The 23,533-nt window shown below is 35.2% G+C and overlaps 1 protein-coding gene across 1 annotated transcript in view; it reads left to right on the top strand.

Annotated features, from left to right (window-relative positions):
* Positions 1–23,533, top strand: part of LOC113404142 (protein furry) — a 118,414-nt gene that overhangs the window by 76,023 nt on the left and 18,858 nt on the right. The window contains exons 28-41 of the mRNA XM_026644925.2: positions 530–631; positions 5,343–5,477; positions 8,325–8,516; positions 8,742–8,833; positions 14,325–14,439; positions 17,228–17,400; positions 17,833–17,949; positions 19,161–19,330; positions 21,107–21,202; positions 21,431–21,619; positions 21,757–21,923; positions 22,189–22,447; positions 22,807–22,929; positions 23,277–23,380. Coding sequence (XP_026500710.2) covers positions 530–631; positions 5,343–5,477; positions 8,325–8,516; positions 8,742–8,833; positions 14,325–14,439; positions 17,228–17,400; positions 17,833–17,949; positions 19,161–19,330; positions 21,107–21,202; positions 21,431–21,619; positions 21,757–21,923; positions 22,189–22,447; positions 22,807–22,929; positions 23,277–23,380 — 2,034 coding nt within the window. The remainder of the gene's footprint in view (positions 1–529; positions 632–5,342; positions 5,478–8,324; positions 8,517–8,741; positions 8,834–14,324; positions 14,440–17,227; positions 17,401–17,832; positions 17,950–19,160; positions 19,331–21,106; positions 21,203–21,430; positions 21,620–21,756; positions 21,924–22,188; positions 22,448–22,806; positions 22,930–23,276; positions 23,381–23,533) is intronic.

Genomic DNA, 23,533 nt, shown 5'->3' with positions numbered 1-23,533 from the left:
TCTTCAAATGCTTAGATTTTCTTGTTTCCGAACTGTCAGTAGATTTATGTTATTGTTTATATTATGCTTGTACAACCCCGTCTGCTTAACTCCCACTCAACGAAGTTACTTGTGACTTTCCCTAATAAACGAACTGAAGCTAAAGCAGATAGAACTTTTTTAAATCAGGTTCGTAGTTTGTGAAAGGAGTTTCAGTCACGTTTAACCACAGAAACTCTTCAGCGTTAGAATTTAAATCTAGATGATTTTAAATATTCATATGTCTAATATGTAGTACTATTTAAACTATTTAAAACTTTCAGAGGCAAATAAACTGGGAATTGCGTTTATTTAAAGTCGTTCGTGTAGGTTTCCTTCTACTAAAAAACTTAAATACTAAAAAAAACAACGCATTTAAAGTGCTTCAAACCAACAAACTACTCTGAACATAGCAGTAAAATATTAAATATTTTTAAAGTTCCATAAATTTAGGTTTAATCTGTCTTGTTTTCCGTTACAAATGTATTAAATAAATAAATATTTTGTTCAGTACTATGTGTCGGAGGCGGGACGCACAGGACGTCGCGAGGGGCTCGGCTCCGTAGAAGCTACGGAGATGGTTCTCAACAACCTATTCTACATCACAGTAAAGGTAAGTCTATAACGACATATTACGCCTAACAACGTAGGTACTATCTTCAGTCGTGATACAGCCCCGAGCCCAGAATTTCATAAATGTATGTTGGAGTTTAGAAAATGTTATCCCACCTAGATGGCAATATCGGCATCGTCATCATGATAATTCAATTAACCATAAACCATTTACTAGACGTCGATGCCGTTACATTCTACAACAATAAAAATGCTTGCGAATTAATTAATCGAATGCGAGATGTTAAGTCGCGTGAACTCAAATAATGCGTTAGCTGGCGTTTATGCACCCAAGAGTTTTGATATTTGTTTTACCTTTATTTGGTGCACCTACTACTTACTACATTTGTATATATCTATGACGGTTTCAAGCTCAACTACTGAAAAAAAATTATAAGTCAATTATAGGTCAACACGGCAATAAAAATACAGCTAAACCTGAAACAAAAAGCTCATTAACAAAATCAGTTAACTGTGACATGAACAGTTGATGCGTATGGTCTCTTGAGAGTTCTGTAAAAAAAAAAAAATTCTCCTTGACCCGTGCCCTAAACGTGATTTATCCGAAGTCGATTGAACTAATAATAACTAAAGTCGATTGAAACGAACAAATAATAATTAATACATTAAATTTATTTAATCACATATTTTTAGGCCCGTATAAGATGTAACGTATTTTTTAAAACATAATTATTAATTTTACTCGACGTATGTATTAAATATTTAAATACAATATTTTGATGATGAAACCTTATCTCGTGTACGAAATAATGAAGTACGCAGAAAAAGTAATATATTATATTAATAAACTACGCGAATACTCCGAAATAGCGGTGAAAATAACTGCACAGCGATTGTAGTAGCAACGAAATACTCTATGATCAATTAAGAATATATTTTGTAAAGGATTTATTTTAATAATAAATATGTTTTTAATATTGACATGCATAGTACATGACAAATTAAAAAAAATGCTTTTATTTTCCTCGCTTTAAAATTGTTGTTCAATTTTGCGCCCAATTGGAAAGGGTCGGTTTGCTCAAAAAGTATGTAGTGCTTCACATCGGCTCAATAGGCGTGACCCGCGGCCCCACGTGAGGTGCTGTCTAGTATCAGCTTATTTGACCGAGTCGATCCATTGGCATATATATCACTCTGCATCTTTGAAGGCAATTTTCACGGAGAATATTCCTAGGAATTGCTTAAATTAATCCCCATCACTGAATGTCACCATCGGACGTCACATCAGAATTCTAAATTCAATCCAGTCCACCTCGATAACTGGAATCCCACAATAGCGCAATATGGAAAGCAAAAAAACAACTTAGACCTGTGGTTTTTTCGAAATGATATGTCTTAATAATCTTCAAGAAACAGCCTATAATTTTTTTAGTAGCCAGTAAAGTACCGCATGATGGCAACCTAGCCGTATACCTAATGGGATATCCCATCGGAAAATTTAAACACCAATATCAAAGTTTGTTGCGTGCACTCCATGCGCTTCAAAAATAAAGAACTCCCTCCTAAACTTTCGTCCAATTACAATTTTACTCTGTTATGATTGATTTTTAATTTAAACCCGGTAACAACTGTTACAGCGTTTAGTTAATATCAAAACTGACAAACTTCTATACAAACATTCATCGCCAATTTTACCAAAAAGCTTAAACAACTGTCGTTAGCTCATTAACAGAAACCTAAATACCGGTGCCCATAATTCTAACGTCAGAAATAACGAATTTTCATACAATCTATCATCCCCCATTTAACACCTTTAGGAGGTACATTTTGATTATTACTTTCTTAGTTTATCTACGTTCAATAATTAATTTGTGTGCAAAACTTCATTCCGTTTTAATGCAGCATCCTTTCAGTCTTCAAAGAAAATACTAATAACTGGCCTGCAACCGACGCTTCAAACGAACGAAAAAGGAATACGATCAGTTTACTTAAATCGGTAAATATCAACCGACGTATACGGTTATGCTGTCGCCAATTATTCGGAATACGGTTTCAGGCGTGTCCTCTACATGAGAATGTACAGTGTACACACATTCATGGTCGCTTATTTCAAACGAGTGCGCTCCCATACCATCGTGTACACAGAGCAAGAAATGCCGTTCACGAAATTGTACATATATCCGCCTACTTTCTGTACACGCCTTTCTATTCTATTGACGCTCGATAGAGAGACTCGAGCTATTCGACATACGTATATTTTATTTATCATACTTTATTTAATGATCAATCAACCTTTTCATAGAATCGAAAAATTATATAACAGTCCACGTGACGCGTAATGTATGGCGGGGGCCGCTACCATGACAGACAAGTGATGTACTGCGGTGTAAGTTTTCTGTAAGAGCAAAACAATTGCAATGCTCACGAGCAAGTATGGCTATCGAAGAACCCGTAATTTTAAAATGGTTTATATTGTTAGCTATATGTTACGGTTCACAATCTTGTGGCAGCTAACATTCTAGTTAGATAGATTTTAATCTAATGGTATTTATAATTTCAAGGTGACACATATGAAGCCGTTGGTTCGTTCGTCTTGATTAAAAATACCTGTCAGATGAATCTTACGTTCTATACGACTTTTAATATGCCATTTGAAGAAAACATTCTTCGATATTGACGTCAAACGATGGATGAAAAATGATTATTTACTTAAATACTCTTTCATTCCGAAGCTTAAACATTTTCAATACTTACAAAATCATCGATGAAACATGTTTTTTTTTTTAAAAGACCAACGTGGTTAATATTTGAACAATTTTAAAGGGTTTGTATTCAATATTAAAAAGCGATCACGCTATTTACCATGTACCAATTATTCGAGTATATATTAATATGTACAAACATATGTATATTCAGATCATTACTCGCCTCGTAATTATAAGTACTTCATTAATTTACCAAGTCGGCGATACGGCTGTGACTGCAAAACTACGAAATACGTTACATCAAATATTAGTGTCCAGTCATATTTGATATGACGTATTTTGTAACAGTCCATAGATTAAGTTCATTAGTCGTTGAAACACCTAATACTGTATTCAGTACCGAAATATTTGTACGCATAATGGGGTTGGGTGGACGTACTCGTATGGTTATGGCTTCATCACACGCCCATGTTTGTACAATCGCTCACCCAAGACTTACGCAAACTAGCTCGCACTCGTCTTAATAGTGTCCGGATTCATATAATCGAGTACATTATCGAAGTTCCATATCATTCAAAATTATTGAGTACAACTCATTTTAAGAACATTTTTTTGGGTATTGTTTTATTTCAGTCACTTAAAATTTATCCCGGGGAATCCGTTAGTTAGTAGACTGTTTTGTATTTACCCCAACTTTCAGAGACATAATGTAGTTAATTTTACTTCTGACGTATAATTTAATTATATCTTCATTTATTAAAATAGAAAAAGAATAAATATTACTTTAAACTGAATTACAGATGAATTTACGATGAAAGTAAATGACATTAAATAATGAACGTTAAATGTAATTTAGTACATAACATTAGCTTGGTCAATAATAAATATTTCTTATATCGAACTGGTTTGAAATCTCGTCACTCGCAACAAGCGGAACATAGAGCAGCCGTCTGATGTTTGCCAGTTACCGACCTGGGTCAACACTGTATTTGACAGCATCATTACGTAGCAACTACGTCACAGTTTGCCCCTGTACGTTCGCTAAAACAGGAAATTTTATTACAACCCTTCCGGCGAACAAACCCTTTAAATAAACATATCATTCGCTCGATGGTTAGGTACGAGATATTTTTAATCAATATGAGCGCGTCTACAGTTTCTGTGGTACATTATTACTCATGGAATGTAAGCGTTTCGTTTGTTAGTTTTTTTATGTACGCTGTTATTTTGTTTAGTGTATTTATTACCGAGTTTTTACAATTAATGGAAGCTAATGTTAAGAAAAGATCAGTACGCAAACAGTTGCTGTTACTACATAAGTCATCATCAATATGCATATAAAACAAAAATAATAACAACCTTCTTTGTCGCAAAAAGTCCTTCCATTTTTATAATTTTACATTGATAAGGTCTATGAAATACCATATAAAGAGCTGCGTTTTTACCTAAGGATCTTTCATTAAACTTCGTAACAGATTTCTTACAAGTATCAAAACATAACATTCCAACCATTTCAGTGGAACCGTATCTACACATTTGAAAGTACCCGAGGTCGTAGGCATTAGGTATAAAAAGTAGCCCATTTCCTTCCTTGGGGTTCAAACTTACTTCGTAAAAAAAATCATCAAATTGATTGAGCCGTAAAAGCGTAATAGACAGACAGGCAGACAGAGTTACTTTCGTATTTATAATATTAGTACAGATATACACTCGCCTTAAATAGGAAACCTCATTATTATAAACAACATATTATACGATGCGCAAACAAATATTGCTTGGTTACTTTTTGTTTTCTATGAAATCTAATTTATTTTAGGTAAAGTTTTTGGTCGGGCGGGTTGTAAGATTTAACCATCAAGTATTATTTCAATTCACTAAAAAATCTATATAAATAAATCCGGATATACCTAACTATACTAGCTTGAGTATCTCCAAATTAAACGAACTAGTGTGAAAGAACACGTCATACATCATTTATTTTATTGTATTTTATTTAATGATCTGCTTTTAAATAAATTTATATTTAATATATATGTCCTTCAACAGTTCTCGGATAATCACCCGAAGGAAATCGAAGAGTTGTGGTCGACGCTATGCGCTTGCTGGTCCAACAATCTCAAGGTCATCATTAGATATCTCATCATCGTCTCGGGGATGGCACCGAACGAGCTGTTACCATACGTAAGTACACAAGTATTTAATAACAGTAGTCTGAACGATTCGTCGATAAATATTTTGGTAAATTGGTATCATGAATATGATTTCAATTTTCATGAGTAGATTCGCAACGTACATCGTATTTATTAAGCGTTTGTCTGGCCTCTGTACAGGTTAATTATGATACAATTTACTATCAGACTAATTAAAGTTCGAACCATGGCGGCTGAAGTATGCATAGTTCAGCGTAGCGTGAATTATTATATAAATCCGCTGCCCCTATATTGTCCGGACATGATACTTTATCGAAAATTGAATAATACTTCTTTTGTTAGATAGACTTTCATTTATTTATAAAGATTATTACATATATGACTCCATACTACGGGGCCATTCCAATCAACATAGACCGTTACTATCTTGAAATGCCGATCAATAAAATAGCCGATAAATAAAAAATATCTGAGCTGAGATGGCCCAGTGGTTAGAACGCGTGCATCTTAACCGATGATTTCGGGTTCAAACCCAGGCAGGCACCACTGAATTTTCATGTCCTTAATTTGTGTTTATAATTCATCTCGTGCTCGGCGGTGAAGGAAAACATCGTGAGGAAACTTGCATGTGTCTAATTTCAACGAAATTTTGCCACATGTGTATTCCACCAACCCGCATTGGAGCAGCGTGGTGGAATATGCTCCATACCTTCTCCTCAAAGGGAGAGGAGGCCTTAGCCCAGCAGTGGGAAATTTACAGGCTGTTTATGTATCTTCAAATTGATTGTTAAGATATTAGATTAATTTATTACTGAAAGTAATATATATTATGACGATTCACAGGAAAGGGTCCCAATTACAATTGGTAAAATTAAAATCGTTTCGTACACTGAAAATACCGCTTACGACTAACGGACGGGAGATGTTTCGACAAAAAAATTAAACGTCAAAGTATTATCAAAGTTACTTTGTGTTTATGATTTAAGTACCTTTCGAAATCGATCGGCTTTCCCAGACGTCTTCAGTCCAGTGTCTCAGACGAGGGCTTTTATAATATAATCAGTATCAAAATGTTAATTTTGAACATCTTATTCAATAAAATATCTGACTTTATCAATGTTTTTGTTAAAATTTTGAAATATCTACATTAAATATATTTTATTCGCATGTACGCGTATACAAAATTTACTCGAACTCCTATTGATGTAATGATTTTATGCGTTTGCGTTAATGTCATTGTCAGAACTGATTTTGTTAAGTTTCGAAGTTTGATTTTGTCAGTTCTGCACAGCGTTACAGTTTAGCATGTTCACGGTGATCATAATGCACTGATCGAGACCGAGACCATATATTTTGTAATAGTATTACATAATATGTTCCGCCAATAACGTTATTTAAAAATAAAACGAAACGTTTTTATATAAAACTACATTTTATTATTTTAAGCTACGTCCCTATTTTAATTGTCTAGCTAATAACAAGTAAAGAAATTGAGATTTAAGCAACCGTATTGATGTACTATTATATTTTCACATGCGCCTGGTGTAAAATAATTAAGTAGTCGCTAAGTGTGTCACTGCAAGAGACTTAGGCGAACTCTGGATAGGTTAGGTAGCCCGCCTAGTTTAGACGAGATTGCTCGTCAATAGAGATATTTCGCTTATTAACATTGTTGACATTATACTTTTGGTGTCAATGAGGTATATTCTAGTAACCTAAAAAATATAGAAGTCGTGATTGGATTAAGATGATATTTAATTAATTCTTTTTTTTGACCCAAAATGGCCCAGTGGCTCGGTACGCGTGCATCTTAACCGATGATCGATGTTCAAACCCAGGCAGGCACCACTGAATTTTCATGTGCTTAATTTGTACTTATATGTAATTCATTTCGTGCTCGGCGGTGAAGGAAAACATCGTGAAGAAACCTGCATGTGTTTAATTTCATCGAAATTCGCCATACGTGTATCCATCAAACCGCATTGGAGCAACGAGGTGGAATGTGCTCCGAAAACCTCCTCCTCGAAGGGAGAGGAGGCCTTAGCCTATCAGTGTTGTAATATTTTTTAATTTGATATCATAAATTAAGGTGTTAAGACATAAAATATATTTTTATAAGATATTACTTCTCACCTTCATCAACTCATGTCGTCAATGGGTTTGCGATATGCCATAACAATTCGTTAAGTATAGGAATTTCAGTTCGTGGAAACGTTTTCTTAACTTATAAACATACAAGTAATCTCTATTTGTTTATATTACTTACTAGTTTTGTAGCCGTCTCGTTCGTATAGTAACTAGTTTTTTCAGCTGCAGTTCATGCGCTTCTTTGAGGGTTGAATCCAGGATCGTATTAGTCGAAACAGTGGACATTGTACCGATGCTCATAAAGACTTAATTCTACAGCTGATCCTTTGTCACGTCGGATTACCATCGCATCGGTCTATTAGAGTGAGGTCGTAGAGAATGCAAAGCGGAGTTTTCGTACAGACGAAAATATTTGACGAATGTATCGTGACTGCAATCGGTTAAGAAGACTTCCCGACGGTCATCGCCTCTGGACAATGTATCGCTAGTGCGTGTAAATTATAATGACTTTCTCACCCTTCGGACCGGAATACGTATACAAGTATTGACGATTGGTTGAATAACTTGTGAAGTGGCTTGTACCCTCCAGACGAGTGAGCACAAAGCCCTACCGTTTAAATTGGTTAATATTGAGTTGGTTTGTTTTGATTGGTTCTCACAATACTTCTCGTTTCATCTTAAATAACCGCTACGTTATTTTGCGTTAGTGTCATGTATAAGGAGTTCTTACTTACATACTTACTACAGTTAATTGTAAGTAAGATAGTTCAATTTATATTTTTTATATCAGGCAAAACGCGTTGTGCTGTACTTGGCGCGATCGAGGCCCGAGCGGCTCCTGGACGAGATGATGACTGAATTGCAAACCGTGGAAACGCTCAACTGCCTCATCGAGAGAACGGAGACGCCACCTTTCTACCGGCTCACTTCAATGCGGAAAGCCACATCTGGTCACAGCGATGGACCAGGGACCGGGTCACAGGTATGTTATTAGATAATGCTTACATTGTTATACTTTTGCAGATAAAATACTAATAATAGTAAAATAGACCAGGGGCTTTACAATTAAGGCCTCAATATTTAAGATATATTTTGTATTGTAGTTGCATAATATTTTCGTAACAATAACAAACATAACTTTTATTAAATTTCAACTGCACGCTGCGTTGAAATTGTGCAATTTTCATATTAAGCAATTGATACATAGGATGCAACGGGTCGCACGGGAGAGCTCGCTCCGGTTGAAAAAGGCACCATTCACACTAAGCGCCACAGCGGCGAGGACCCAGCGAAGACATCGTAAGTATACTACTGTCTAATCCATTGATACTAGATTTAACGGAATTACAAGAATAAAGCAGTTTTCAAAAAAACGCTACTGATAATGTCCTCGCGATAAATTACAGCCACTAGATTATTCTACATGACAAATGCCTTGTGCATGTGTGAGCAAACACAGGTGGCACTCTCTGTTCCTACACTACAAATTATGAAATGGTAATCACCAGTAGCTGCGCCGATGCCTGTGAGTTAAACTTTACTCCGGTTATGCTTGAACTGCCTTTCCAATAAACACTGGTTAATTAAATACAGACATCATTGACTTGACATTTGAAAAAAAAAGACAGTATTTATCAATTCATAGCCAAATATATATATTTTTAATTTCCGTTGCACAATTTTAAAGAAACATCTTGTCTTAAGACGTGAGCAGCGTCGACTGCGGAAGCTGTAAAAATAAAATGACATTCTCCGACTTTTGTGAGGAAAGCAATAAGTCAGAAATTAAGATATCGATAGAATCACGTTTCACTCGCCGTTACTTCTCAGCTCTGAGATGTTTTCATTTCCGACCCGGTATTGATTTGCCTTCGATGATCAATTTGATAGGGTAATGCTTGAATAGATGTGTAACACGCTTTGCGTCCTGTAGACTACAAATTCGACTGCACGATGAGTTTGTACATGGAAAATCTAAACTATATTTTATCGCTCTAATATAACTTATAAAGTGATAAGTTTTGTTCGCTGTTTTTCGAGTTTCACTCAAAAACTACTTATACGGTCGATATGGAACTTTCATATTATTTTAGTGTATAGTTTCGGTAAGGTCGGTCGCGGTCTATACAGTATGTCTGTGTTGCATATTTTTTTTAGATGTTTACAAATTTACTCGCTGGCAGTGCTCTGTGCAAGCTCGATGGGTAGGTCACCCACTCCTCATATAGTCTACCGCCAAGCGGCAATAGTTAGTATCGTTGTATTCCAGTTCGAAGGTCGAGTGAGCCAGTTTAAATAAGTAATGGTTTAAATTTCTAACGGCGCTATTGTCTATGGACCGTCGTGACCTAACATTAGGTGGCCCATTCGTTAGTCCGTTCGCTTATGCTTTAAAAAAATGTCTTAAGATGTTGCCGTAGACGAGGAGAAAAATGACATCTCAGGCATGTTTAAAAAAAAGCACGTGATGAATATGATATGGTAATAGCGTATCTTGATAAATATTGTTTTTATATTGTATTAATGTAAAAATAAAATGTGATCATAAAGTCTGAAGAATATCCAGTATAGATGTGGCGCGATCCTTCATGGACTAGCTGCTCGCTCCCCCCGACGCGACGCCTCGCGGGCCACGTGCAGATGTACTAATGGGTCATTTTTATGCACGTGAGCTCACACCGCCGACAGTCATCACCGCGCTCTTATTGATAATAAACGGGACCGACAGGAAGCTGACAAGGAGCTCCCACTTATTCCTGACAGGCATCATTGTTGCCAATAAAGATGTTTCTCAAAGACGGCTTGCCACAATCTCTGACACTGATAGGTGTTTTCGAAAAGTAGTATTTTTTTTATAAATTTTATTTGCGAATTCTCTTGTATATTTTCTCAATCGGGTCTCAGACTTATTCAATTATTTATATTCAATGTTTTGATAGATTTCATATTTTTAACAGAATTTAACCGACTCTGTCCCTACCGGGCAGTACGTCGCTATACAATACATGCCTTTATATTGCGACGTGGTTTTACAAATCCTAAGATTGTGAAATCAAAATAGAATTAATAATTAATTAATTCGGAAGTGAATACATGATAATATAACATAATTTATCTAAACATAAAATACGTTTAAATACGTTTTTAAAAACCAATAATTACTATCGGCGTTCAAAATAAAATATTTTGAAACTGCACACTGTGTAATATTTTAATTCACGCTCTCGATGATTGAATATGTTAAGTCAGTTTAATATATAACGTTATTGATCATGTAAAAAAATATATCGTCGAATTAAAAAACCTTTTTGTGAATATATTAGCGTGTTTTTAAATAACTTAATTAAAATTACACACAATGATAAATAACATTGCTTAGACAAATGACTTAGTAAAAGTTTACTTCAATAGTTAACACTTACATGAACGATGGGATACAGAGACGACGACCACTCTCAACGGTGAGTTGCCAGTCGCTCGCGATATATTTCATTGCACAGACACAACACATACACACACTCTGTTTACTGTTATAATCCGATGAGGCAACAAATGCAATACGACCGGAAAGAGTTCACTGATAGGACTAACGGCTTTACATTTATTTCATGGAACGGCAACGTGTTGTGCTCAGCATTAACTTTTTCTCGACGGAAAACCCCATTAGCTTTTTTTGAACCAAACTATATAAGCTAAACGAGTAAGTTCATTTTATTTTATTTTGATACGAACTAGCACCCCGCCCCGGCTTCGCACGGGCGCAATGCTGGTACTAAATATACTACAGAATGTCTTTACAACGTTCACAGCTTTTTGTGTCATTAGACAATACAGACCGCTATGTCCCTGCAATTTAAATCTGTAATATCTGCGAAAATATTCATTTAAATGAGTTGCTGTATAAGGCCATATTGATCTATATTAAATGCACACTGTATTTAAGGTACCTAATCGGTTAAGGATTGATGCTGTGTTGCTTAAAATCGCATCGCACACTATTTTGGTCTATCTCGTATGGTTCAGCCAGCGTGTGCAATGCAAAGTGCAAAATTTGTGTTTGTTTACGACATCACATTATATGCATAATTTATATATTTAAACCTTCCTCTTAAATCATTCTAACGATTAAAAACCGCATCAAAATCCGTTGCGTAGTTTTAAAGATTTAAGCATACATAGGGACAGACAGACAGCGGGAAGCGTCTTTGTAGTGATCGACGAAATCAATAATCATTTTATGAAAAGAAGCTGGTCCCTCTTAAGATATAAGTCAACCTGGTAGAACCAAGCCTGGTAGGCAGGCGCCGGCTGTGCTTAAACTACATATATACTTAATAGAATTAGTGTCCTCTTCATTCGTACACAATAATAAAAAAATATTTAATTGTATTTTACTGTAAAATTTAATTGACATTTGTAATAGCATTATAATTTTCATAAAAATAGTATGAGGAGTAATCTAATATTCAAAGCTCGATCAGTCTTGTTCTCTGCGATTGCAATAAGCCTTATTTCTAAATCGACAAGTCCTTTCCTCGGTCGTTCGTCTAGTTGTTTCGTTTAATTGACAGAGCACTTAGGTCGCCATTAGTTCAGGGCTGCATATTCGTTACCATTATATTCTTTGTTAACCTAAAAGAACAGTCTGAAAATCTCCCAATATTATCGCCCAACTATAGAACGGAAGATGCATATTTCGCCTCGAAACTGATGCATATACACGTGGCAGAATCTCTTTCATAACTTTGTGTCGTATACGTTCCTCAACCACCGAGTTGAAACTTTATACGGTTGTTGTTATATACATACGGTGTGTTGTATAATTAATGTAACATATTACGATACATTTAAGTTGTCGTGTTCTAACACACTATCGCCATTTAAGGTAAATATTACAAACCATAACTAAAATAAATATTTAACAATGCAATCATGACATTAAGTGATTATAGTATAGTGGCGAGAACGCTGTCAGCATTTCGCCATTTTAATATCACAGTTTTTTTTTTTTTACTCTGTGTTTAAAATGTACCAACCCTGTAACCATTGGAGGCAATAAGAAGGATAAAATGTTGTTGTTGTTTTTTTTTTCAATATCGCTCAAAGGTTCAAGTGTTTCAGCTTCAATGCGGCTCGAAGGTATCATTTGGGAATTAATGTATCCACTATGATAGATGTCAAAAGTTCTAGAAGGCACTAAACACCCTAACGAACTCGTTGACCGATGAGACGAAGACAAATTACACCAAAGAGAAATGAAAACGATTTAATGATACTTTGTTCTGTAATTTCTTTGGGTGCGATAAGGATCACATTAAAAGATCGAATTTTAGTGCAGAATTTCTATGAGTAACGTTTTAGTGAAACGTTTCTGATGCAATATGATTTCCGTGCTCAGATTTAAAATCCTTTATTCAATGTAGAAGCATACTATTTATATAAATTCGTTCGGAATAGAAAATATCCTTATCTGAGAAGAATCGGCGAAAGAAACTCAGCCTGTTATATATTTTTCCTGTTTTTGTTTACAAATTATTTTATATGTACTGAATTGATCACACATCTGTTTTGAAATATAACCATATATATGAAATAAATTTGAATTTAAAATCAGAAGAACTCACCCAAAGTTTCAATCGGATCAATGACTTAAAAACGCAATAGGAACGCATCCAGACATTAATTATATATATATATATATAAATGTGATAAATGCCAAAGTAACTAACGAGGAGCCTGTCTATCTGTCTGTTATTCTTTTACGGCCAAACGCATTTTATTAAATTTGGTAAAACGCAGCAACCTAAGGAATACTTCTTTAACCTAACACATGACACTCAGGCAAGACCAAGAAAACGCGAGCGAAACTGCAGCGTCTACTAGTTATTTATATGTATGTATATATTATATATATTTTTAAATATAAAAGTATTGCATTGTAACAAAGTTCAGCTTTCACGAGGCATGCAAAAAGAAAGCTTAAAAGTGCGCGGATGCAACAAGCTTTTCGATAAATGTCTGCTGGTAATGCAAGCGAACAGAATATTAAAAAACAATATACATAATTTTATTTTCATTTTGTTCTGCTAAAATGTTATTCTTTGTCTAAATCAAAGAATATAGTAATTCTTATCTGTTTATTATAACAAACTAGTCGTCGTGCGCGCTTTCGCTCGTGTTTTGAGTTTCTTTCCGGTTCTTGGTACGGTGCCGTAATTCAACACGGTAACATGCCGTAGCGTCATAAAAGTGCTTCATGATCCTACTTGAATAAAAAATATTAAATTTAGATTTTGATTATGTGTGATGATAATTTACCATCTTGTTGATGTAACTGTTGTTATTATATATATTATATATAATAAATAAAGTAGATGATGATTACCACTCTGTAAGTTAAAATAAAATTCATAAATAAATATACATAACGGTGCCTCAGTGTAGCCCCTATATTGATAACACGGTCAGTGGTAAACCGTTCGAAGGTGTGCCCTAAGTGAGTGAAGGAGTGCCCTCAAGTCAGCCGCGAAACTTGCGACGTCAAATTACTTTATTTTATTATGTTAGTTTTGGTGGAAATATTGCCGAATCCTATAATCGTATATGTCAGCAAACTGACCACCTCGAGTACAAGAAAATACTTTTTATGTAAGGTGCTACTCATTTAAGACTAAACTGACGTCATATAAGTGCTTACTGTATTTGATATCACATTAATGGCGATAGTTATGAAACTTATTACATACAGTAATAATAACTTATAAGTCAACAATTAGTATATATCTTGCAGCAGCGCTAAAACGGAATTGCCCCGTATACAAGACAAGCGCTCGTCTGCACCGCCGTGCTCCACGCCGCCCGCCGACGACGACCCGTCACCGCCCTCCGACGGAGACGCTACGCCGGTGAGTCCTTACTTCTTACAGCACCACCAGAGCAACATCACACTTGAGCAAGACGGCTGCTCAGCTTACAAACGACATTACTTATGGCGTATCGAAAGTACGTCATAAATTTGTATGACAAAATACTAATCCTATTTATATATAATCTCTTCTCCTATTTCTTTCGCAATAGCAATAATTAAATTTCACACGAGAAAGTAGAAACTGAACTTTTTGCGTTTGCTAATTTATCTACAGACTTGTATAAAAGTATAAAATATACTACTACAAAAACAGTTTATAATGTTGGTACTGAATAGGTTATTAAATATGTTAACAATGCATCCGTATATGAAACAAAACAATAAAACCGGCTTACAATATATTCGTTAAATTATGAGGCTTTGTGTACATAGATATTCCGACACCCTCCATGCGGGGCGCTTTGTTGTGGCGCTACATCGATGCTGCACGCGAAAAGTTTTGAAACGTAGTGCATTTTAATAAGCGTTGTTTGACATTCTACACTTTCCAGTTTTTAATTCTGTCACGATGTAAAAAACAGAGATATTCTCGTTTGTTTTCGTATGTTTATGGATGTGTTGTATCCGCATTGACATTGAATCTAACTATATGATTATATTCAATGTGTATAACCCTAATCATACACAGACGGGCGACACGATGTAATACAGACAAATAAAACTTGAGTATAATCCTTGTTGATTGTGCGTGATCCTGTATTAAGATAATTGGATCAATTCGAATCAGTGAAAAGGTAAAAATAAAAATAGAAAGAAACACGTCGAATAGTGACTCGTAAGTGTAAAATCTTGTATCCACTAAACCGCTACAAGCAGGCAATTTGTGGACAGAACGCGGTAAAACTAAGAAAAGTCTTGGAGATAACGTTATTGGTGGTTATAAAAATAAAATATCGACGAGCGAGACTGTTCTTATAACTTAATTATCAACTCGTACCCGCCTTCTTCGCTGTTAAATAGAAAAAGCGGAAAGGTTAAATGGAATTTTAAAAAAATAGCCTATAAACATCATCACAATCTCATACCGATACGTTCAGTAGTATTCACGTGATTGACGCACGAAGAAAAACAAATCATCTATACGTGTTTTCAAAACGTTAAAATATTTTCAATTTTTGTTTTTGAAATCAATCGCATCTGTTGTGAAAATATTCCGTAAGTTAAATTAAAAATATACCCTTACAAAACGGTCTCGCGCTTCAATCCTGTCCTATTGTCTTGACCTACGATCGACCTAAATACTGATTCATTTTACGTAGGAAAATAGATAATGACAGAAAAAAATATCGTATAAAACATATGAGTAATGCGTGGGAGTACGTGACCTAAAATGAAAGACATGTTCGATCTTGCTGAAAGTTGTAAGTTTATTGTTACGGTTTTACGCAAACTGATCCAATTATTGTCAAACTTATTAGTTTTAGTCTAAAGTTTCAGGTCAGACGTAGGATATATAGCAAATTTTTAAGATACAGATTAATATGCTGAAGAAGTCAGGTAGAAAGTTGTCAACTAAAACGAAAGAGAAACTCTTTGAGAGATTTTGACCACTCTACAATGTGTACACAAAGTTAGCGCCGGCATATACCTAGCTTTATAGGTAAATGAATACGTAATAAATAATTTAAAAAAGGAGGAAAGTATCGTCTTCTAGATTATTAGTTTAGTAATGCAAAATAAATAACATATTCATTTTAAAATATATTTTCCATTTACAAATACATCTATGTCTTTTTAATTTTCCACTTAAATTTTTAATATGAAACGGTGGTCTTAGAAATATTTAAGAGTTTGTTTCGCTATATATTATGTCACAAAATGAAAGAGATACAATGAAATAAAATATCAAAGTTTGAGATTGATTCAATGACAAGATATAAAATGGTTATTTAAAATTCCGTGATGATTAAAACAATAACATAAATTAAGTTTAAATAATGTTATACACAATCGTATATAGAACGAGAAAGAGTGAAAGACCGGGAAAACTCGCCCGCAGGAGGCGTAACAATTTCTGTCAGTTCACTCTAATGTTCTTAAAATAACGAAATGAAGAACGAAATAACTTCTTTAAAGAATTTCGTTCCAAAAACGGTTGATAATTCTAAGAGCACACGAGAAAAACTAAAAAAACCTACCTAAAGATATATTTATTTAATACCTTATCATGTAATCGTCATCATTTTATTCGGAATGTTTGTGATGATTTTAAACCATGTAACATCGTTTTAAATCATCTCGCATTTTATACAGCCGAAAGCAGACGAACTTTCCAGGCAACCTGTTATATTTGTTCATATTTCCTACCTGTTAGTTGTGAACTGAATATGAGCCAGTTTTTGTTTACGAGTATTTATAAAAGTATATATAATAATAGTATTGAATTAAATTAGAATTAGTAGATCCGTTCGTGTGTTATTTTATAGAATAAATGAAACTTCTCGATTATTTGCTTATTAATATACATAGGTAGGTATATATGATCAATAGCATTTAAAAAATGGTTGATTAATGGCTAAAATAACTAAAACTTTGTAGACGATTACACCTTGAGAATGAAACGATCACTGAAACAGACAGTTTCATATATTTACAGTTCAATATTTACAAAGTTTTTGATTTTAAATCAACTGTCATTCAAACGCTGTATGGTTAAATACAATGTTTAACGTGACTCTCGAAACCTTAGCTCTTAATTCAGTTTACAGCTTTCATAGGTTCACCGTTTTTCATTAATGCATTTCATTAATTGAAATTGATCACAGACGGGTATGTGCGGTGATTCTGGAGGCGCGGTGAGTGCTCCCAGTACCCCGCAGGAAGCGCGCGTTGACTCGCTGCAGCCTCGGCCCCTACCCATGCCGGAGTACGGGGGCTTTTTCGCTCTTCTCACTGAATACCTCCCCGACACAAACCAGCCAGTATCCGGTTTCCACAGGTATATATCACAAAATTTGAATATCGGCAATATGTCATTAGTATCTATAGTCTATTCCAACCACAGGAGGAGTAAAGCTGAATAAACAACTTTGACTTTAATTGAGGCAATGTCATTTTATACAATCAATGATATAAATTGTAGCGAAAAATAGCATTTTGAATGTCGTCGAAGTTGGTATCAGAACTTTGGAACTAAAATTAAAGTAGATATAAGTAGTGAAGTGAAATAGTGTTGTTTTATATCTAAAGAAATATTAACCGACAACTGTCTGCCATAAGCAAATCGCACGGAATATGTAAATATAAGAGTTGTATATATATACTTCTTCTTTGATTGGAATAGGGCTTAGGTCGAGCTGAGATGACGTTGCGTTTTATTAATACTGTTCACGAAATATCAACGGATAATACAGTAAAATTTATTATAAAGGTGCAACGTAGCGGTTATGCTGCTCTGCGATGTGGTGTTGGACGGAGTGGAGCTCGATTGGTCCATACATGTGCCGCTTATGCTGCACATCGTATTCCTCGGCATGGACCACACCAGGCGAGTTGCACTTTTTGCGAAGTTAACTAATTTAACTCAAATACCACTCACAATATGAGGTTTTTTTTTATTGTGTAATAGGTTGAATGGCAAATGGCTGATGGTGAGGTGTTACCATTCACATTGGTGCTGAATAGATAATTACATTCAAACTAATAATTTTCGTCCCCTGTGAATATAATTACACTGGTTCACTCGCCGTTTAAAACGGAACGCTCCAATACTAAATAGTTCTGTTTAGCGGAATAAATGTTAAGTGATGGGAGCTGGGTACCTACTCGGACAGATACACAAAGTCCTACCGTCAAGTATAAATTTAGACATATATCAAATGACTATTTTGTTATGTGATGTGATTAAATTACACGAGTTTTTAAATATTAATCAATAAATTCCGAATAGACTGACCGTGATACGGCGAAGCGAGAGCCTGTTATGTTGAATCACGTAAATGTAAATCAACCGGAAATAATGAAAATGTGCGAGAATGTTAATGATATTAATATAACATTTTAATACAATATGAATTTACGATGAAAATTGAATATCTGTCAAAATCATATACATATTAGTATTTTATATACATTATATATTTTTTGACTCTATATGTAAACCATTCATATGTTTCTATACAAATTGAAGTGCAACTTTTAAAATGAAATATTGGTTTTCTATTGAATCATTTTTAATAAAAGTAAATTGTAAAAGTCAAAATGTTTGTAATGATTTTTTGTTGGGTTGGAATAAATAATTAAAATGAGAATTTAATAATAAAAATCTTTACTCTTTTAGAGCACACTAGCTGCTTGAATTATTTTTCAGTACTGTCTTGAATTATTTTACTGTATTACGTGAAATTCTGCAGCTTTTAATGAAATATCTTTATATCAGGTGTCCGCAATACCTGCGAAATCTTAAATTACAAGAGCCGCTTCCTGAATTTACGGACGTAGTTCTTCTAGAGTTGTGATAGTCTTTTTGTATAAATTGCCCTTGATACAGACCCAATAAAAATAAACTACATAAAGCAGGCATGTTTTCAAAATAGTTGGCCACCCAGGTTCCTCTACAATTTTGTATTGACCAATCTTAGGTAGTGAAGTAAAGAATGAGACTATAACGTGTTATCATCGTCAGTGTGTGTGTGTGTGTGTGTTCCAATATTTATCGTCTTTGTCCTGCACTAAGATTAAAGATTAAGTTTATGGCAGGTGGATAGTCCATCAACACTGCCGGCAGCTGCTACTCAATCTTTTGGTAGCCGTGGCAGCTCACCACGATCACCTGACGATCGCGCGAGTGCTGCTGGCGGCTCGATCAGCCCAGCTGGGTCTCGGTCTACCGCCGCCGCCCTTGCCACTGGTACCGCATAATTTTTCTGGTAAGTTATTAAGTAGTTATTTTTTTATTGAGCGTTAATTATACGTATTAAAGATTTTTTGTCTAATGTGGTACCGATTTTTTTTTTTAAATATTACGTATAGTTTTTTTCTGTATGTAGCCGTAAATATAAATAACCGTCGCTCGCGAAACTTCGCGGTTAAGTTGAAGTTTAATTTCATTTTTAGCTGAAAGTCGCTTGTTTACATTTGGCGCCAAAATTATGAAACCTTTTTTTAAATTAAATTTTTAATGTCAAGTAGTATTCATTCGTTCAGTTAAAATTTGTATTTATCGATAACAATTTACTTTAATTTTGTTTACGTTTTTCATTTTTTTTTTCTTATACAGCCGTAGTACCGCTCTCTAATCGGCCAGTAACTTTTTTCCGCTCTTCGAAATTAATTATTTGTTAAATCAATTAATAAATTGCAAGAATCCTCTTTATTGTTGTGCACATCTACGGCTGGAGCTCTTCAAAATGAGACCATAGCCGACAAAAAACGGCTTACGCTGTTAATATATAAGATTTACGTGTAATTAAAGAATATGAGTCGGTTATATATATATTTTACAACAAGTATTACTTGAAACAACATCCTAAATTAAGTTAAGTCATTTCTAGTTAAAATGTAATCGACGTTCTTGTATGAAAACCTGGTTGCCTTGATGATTATTTCACTCTCAAACAATGCCAAAACACAATGTAACAGATTAATCCAACTATGCGAGGCAGCTTTGATATTACTTTGTTAAGTAAAACTTAACGCTGTTATTGGTCCCGATGTAAATACAGTATTTTCACGCAGAGCGCAGGTTCAAATTTGATGTTGATAAAGAGTAAAAAAGTAAAAAGTAGTTTATTGCCGGTTCTTCTCGGTAGAATCTACATTCCGAACCGGTGGTAGCTTTACTTTAAATAGTTTGTTAAATGACGATTCAAAAGTGCTAGTAAAAGCCTACTTGAATAAAGTATAATTTGATTTGATTTTAATTGATTGATAACGTTTGTTACGGCTGACTATGTGATCATGTGCTGATTTGCGTCTATTGCCTTTGAGTTAAGTAAGTAATAACGTCGCAGGATACCGTTTTGTTGGTGCTTTTACAAAGGATTTAGTTTTGTAATTGTATATTATAATATGTTAATTGTCCAATTCTCATTTGTAAATTATATTTTGGAAATAGTTATATGCTTACGTATAACAGGCGGGCTAGTCGTTTAAGCTAATTACTTCCAAAAATTAAACTGAAGAAGTTAGCTAGTTGATGTGAATATACATTGATGTTGATATATCTGTTTGCGATGACTATCTTCGAAACTGTTTGACCGATGAAGTTGAAACTTAGTTTAGTTGTTGTTGACACTCGCGTAAAGTTTACCGGCGTAGTACCGTGCGGGTACAACAGGCGACGCAGTCTTATCGGACACGTTATTGCAACGAGATGCTGCAAGTTAAAACGCGTTAGTTATATGGTAATAATTATAATATTTCCATTAAAAATACCTAACTTAAGAAAAAAATACGAGGTGCGGCTGAAACGTCAGCGGAATGGGATTCTTGGCGTGAACTCTTTTTGGAATTTGGAAACATATCGGCGAACCAACGATTCTAACCCGTATCTATGTATATACGTAGAAGCTTCTTTTGTTGTATTTTAAATAAACACACTATTAGGAACTATTCCATTTTAAAGATCTACCGTTAAACTTTGACGTATTTCAACGTGCATTGTTACTGTTATCATTTCTGTAAGAGGAACATATATATGACAGAACCAGACGCAGTGTTCGACAACTTCCCTCAGTGCGCCCACTCGCCGCGCTCGCACGTGCGCTCACTGTCCTCCGACCCGCAGGTCACCCCCGAAGGTAAAGTACTATAAGCCTCTACTTGCTTTGTTGACATCAGTGAAATTGCACCAATTGTATATTTTAGGTAAAGTTGATAATGTTGGAAGCGATCCATTACTCTTACAATACTTAACATATTAAGCAAGGAAAACTCTTCACTTCGTCTAGTTTTTTTTTGTCCATTGATATTCGTATTTTAATTTATAAAAGTAATAATTGTATAACCATTACTTTTAACTAATATAGGTGACACAGACAATTATCCCTCGCTGCCAGTTATAGTAACTGGCGAAGCGGAACAGGAACCCGAAACGGAGCCAGAAGCGCCGCCAGCAGAGCTCCCAGTAGCTGACGTCATCAAGTCCATGGTCCACTACTTAGCGAGTAGACCGACGCACATGCCACTGTGGCAATATGAAGACATCACTGCTAAAGGTGAATAGGAAAGCGTTCATCGACATAAGAAGCATTATTAACCGTCTTTACTGATTCATAATGTATCGTTACAGTTTCAGAGCACTACTGATTGATCAACGCTACGTCTGTGTATAATCTGTATGTTTATCGTTCAGTGTGGAGTCTCCGCAGTTGTCAGCAGATGGCGACGCTTCTTCGTCACGCACTTCGGATTTTTCGTGAGTCTCTGCCTCACGCACTAATATCGGAGCGCTGGGCTCAGACCGCTTTGCAGCTAGGCCTGTCGTGCCCTTCCAGACACTACGCGGGGAGATCTTTACAGGTAACTTCATTATTCATTGTAATTTTATATCATGAAATAAAACTGTAAAAAACCATATCGGTCATTGGTTTTTGTATTGAGTAATTGTCAGTAACAGCGCTAAGAAGCTTATATTGTGTCTTAATTAAAATAATGTCTCCTAAGTCATTTGTCGAAATCGTTCGGAAGGACATATGATCAAGCCTGCCCTTTGCAATAGTTAATTATCAGCTACCATGTGAATTATGCTTAACTAGAAACGAAATTACAAATAAACTTTTTACAGGTATTTCGTTTCATCGGCGTGGCCATGACAGGTCGGATGGTCTCCGACATTCTTTCCCGCCTAGTGGAAACTGTCGCTGAACAGGGCGAGGACATGCAGGGCTATGTGACTGAACTTCTCCTGACATTGGAAGCGGCCGTTGATTCGCTGGAGTCGAACTTTAGACCGCTAGACTACATGCGTGACATATTCAAGAGCACACCCAACTTGAACAACAAAGATGGCGGACCACAGCCAAACGGAAACGTGTATGCTGCGGGTGAGCAAATAAAGAATACTTTAGTAGCAGTTATAACATATAAAGGAGTTGCTTACTCTCATATAATAAATATGAAACTTCTAAATGAGTATTACGAACCTAATCGTTAATTTGACATAGAAGTTTTACTTATAGTTAATGATAAAAACGCAAATAATGAATAATAAAAGAATAAATTACGGTCAGCTTGGAAACAAATAAATTGCCGAACAAGTGTCTACTATAGTTTGAAAGTGATTCCCGATATACATCAATGTAATTTCAGTGTCATTTCAACCTTCAATATTTAGATTAAAAACCACGTATTCCATCCACATGGTTAGAATAATGGTATTTCTACCAAGACTGACGTGTTTTAGGTAAGAGATCGCCGGGCGTGTGTGTCGGATGCGTCAGCAACCACACGCGCAGTACAAGCTACTCAGTGTCGTACTGCGTCCGCAAGAGCAACGCCCCGCCCTCCGCGGAGAAGCAACCGCACGGTAAAAGCATTATATCATTAAATATACGTTAATATATATATTTAACTACCGCATTCTAGTCATAGAACATGTAAAGTCGAGTTTTAAGACCATCTCGAAATATAAGTAGGGTATTCTTCCTTGCGCACACACAAATTCATACGTGCGCGTACATAAAAAATATTTTCCGCAATATTTGCTCGACTTTTCGTTTTGACAGTTTAATTTTAATATGATTTTGGTATTCGCAACGTTCGTAATAGGCGTACGATATAATTACAACGTATTAGTAAATATAAATAAACTTAAGGCTTTGGAAATCACGAGATCATTTATATTGTTACAATATGACGTATCTTAAATCGCAGAACCACGAACCCGACCCTGCGAATCGACAAAGGGCGTTTGCTCGAATTTATGTCGCTCGCGTTCTGCACAATCACTCAAACTGTTGGGCGACACCGCGACGCAGGTTTGTTGATTGCTTACTATTATTATTACGTTTAAAGGAACGCATTTAAATTTTACACAGTTTGAGTAGCTATGATTCTCAATATATGAAAAAAAATAATAAGAGTAAAAATAATTATGTCTTTATGCAGGCTTCATTTTATACCTTATATGA

Source organism: Vanessa tameamea, chromosome Z, assembly GCF_037043105.1.
Source record: "Vanessa tameamea isolate UH-Manoa-2023 chromosome Z, ilVanTame1 primary haplotype, whole genome shotgun sequence".
Lineage (NCBI taxonomy): Eukaryota > Metazoa > Arthropoda > Insecta > Lepidoptera > Nymphalidae > Vanessa > Vanessa tameamea.
This window is presented reverse-complemented; position numbering and strand designations above follow the sequence as displayed.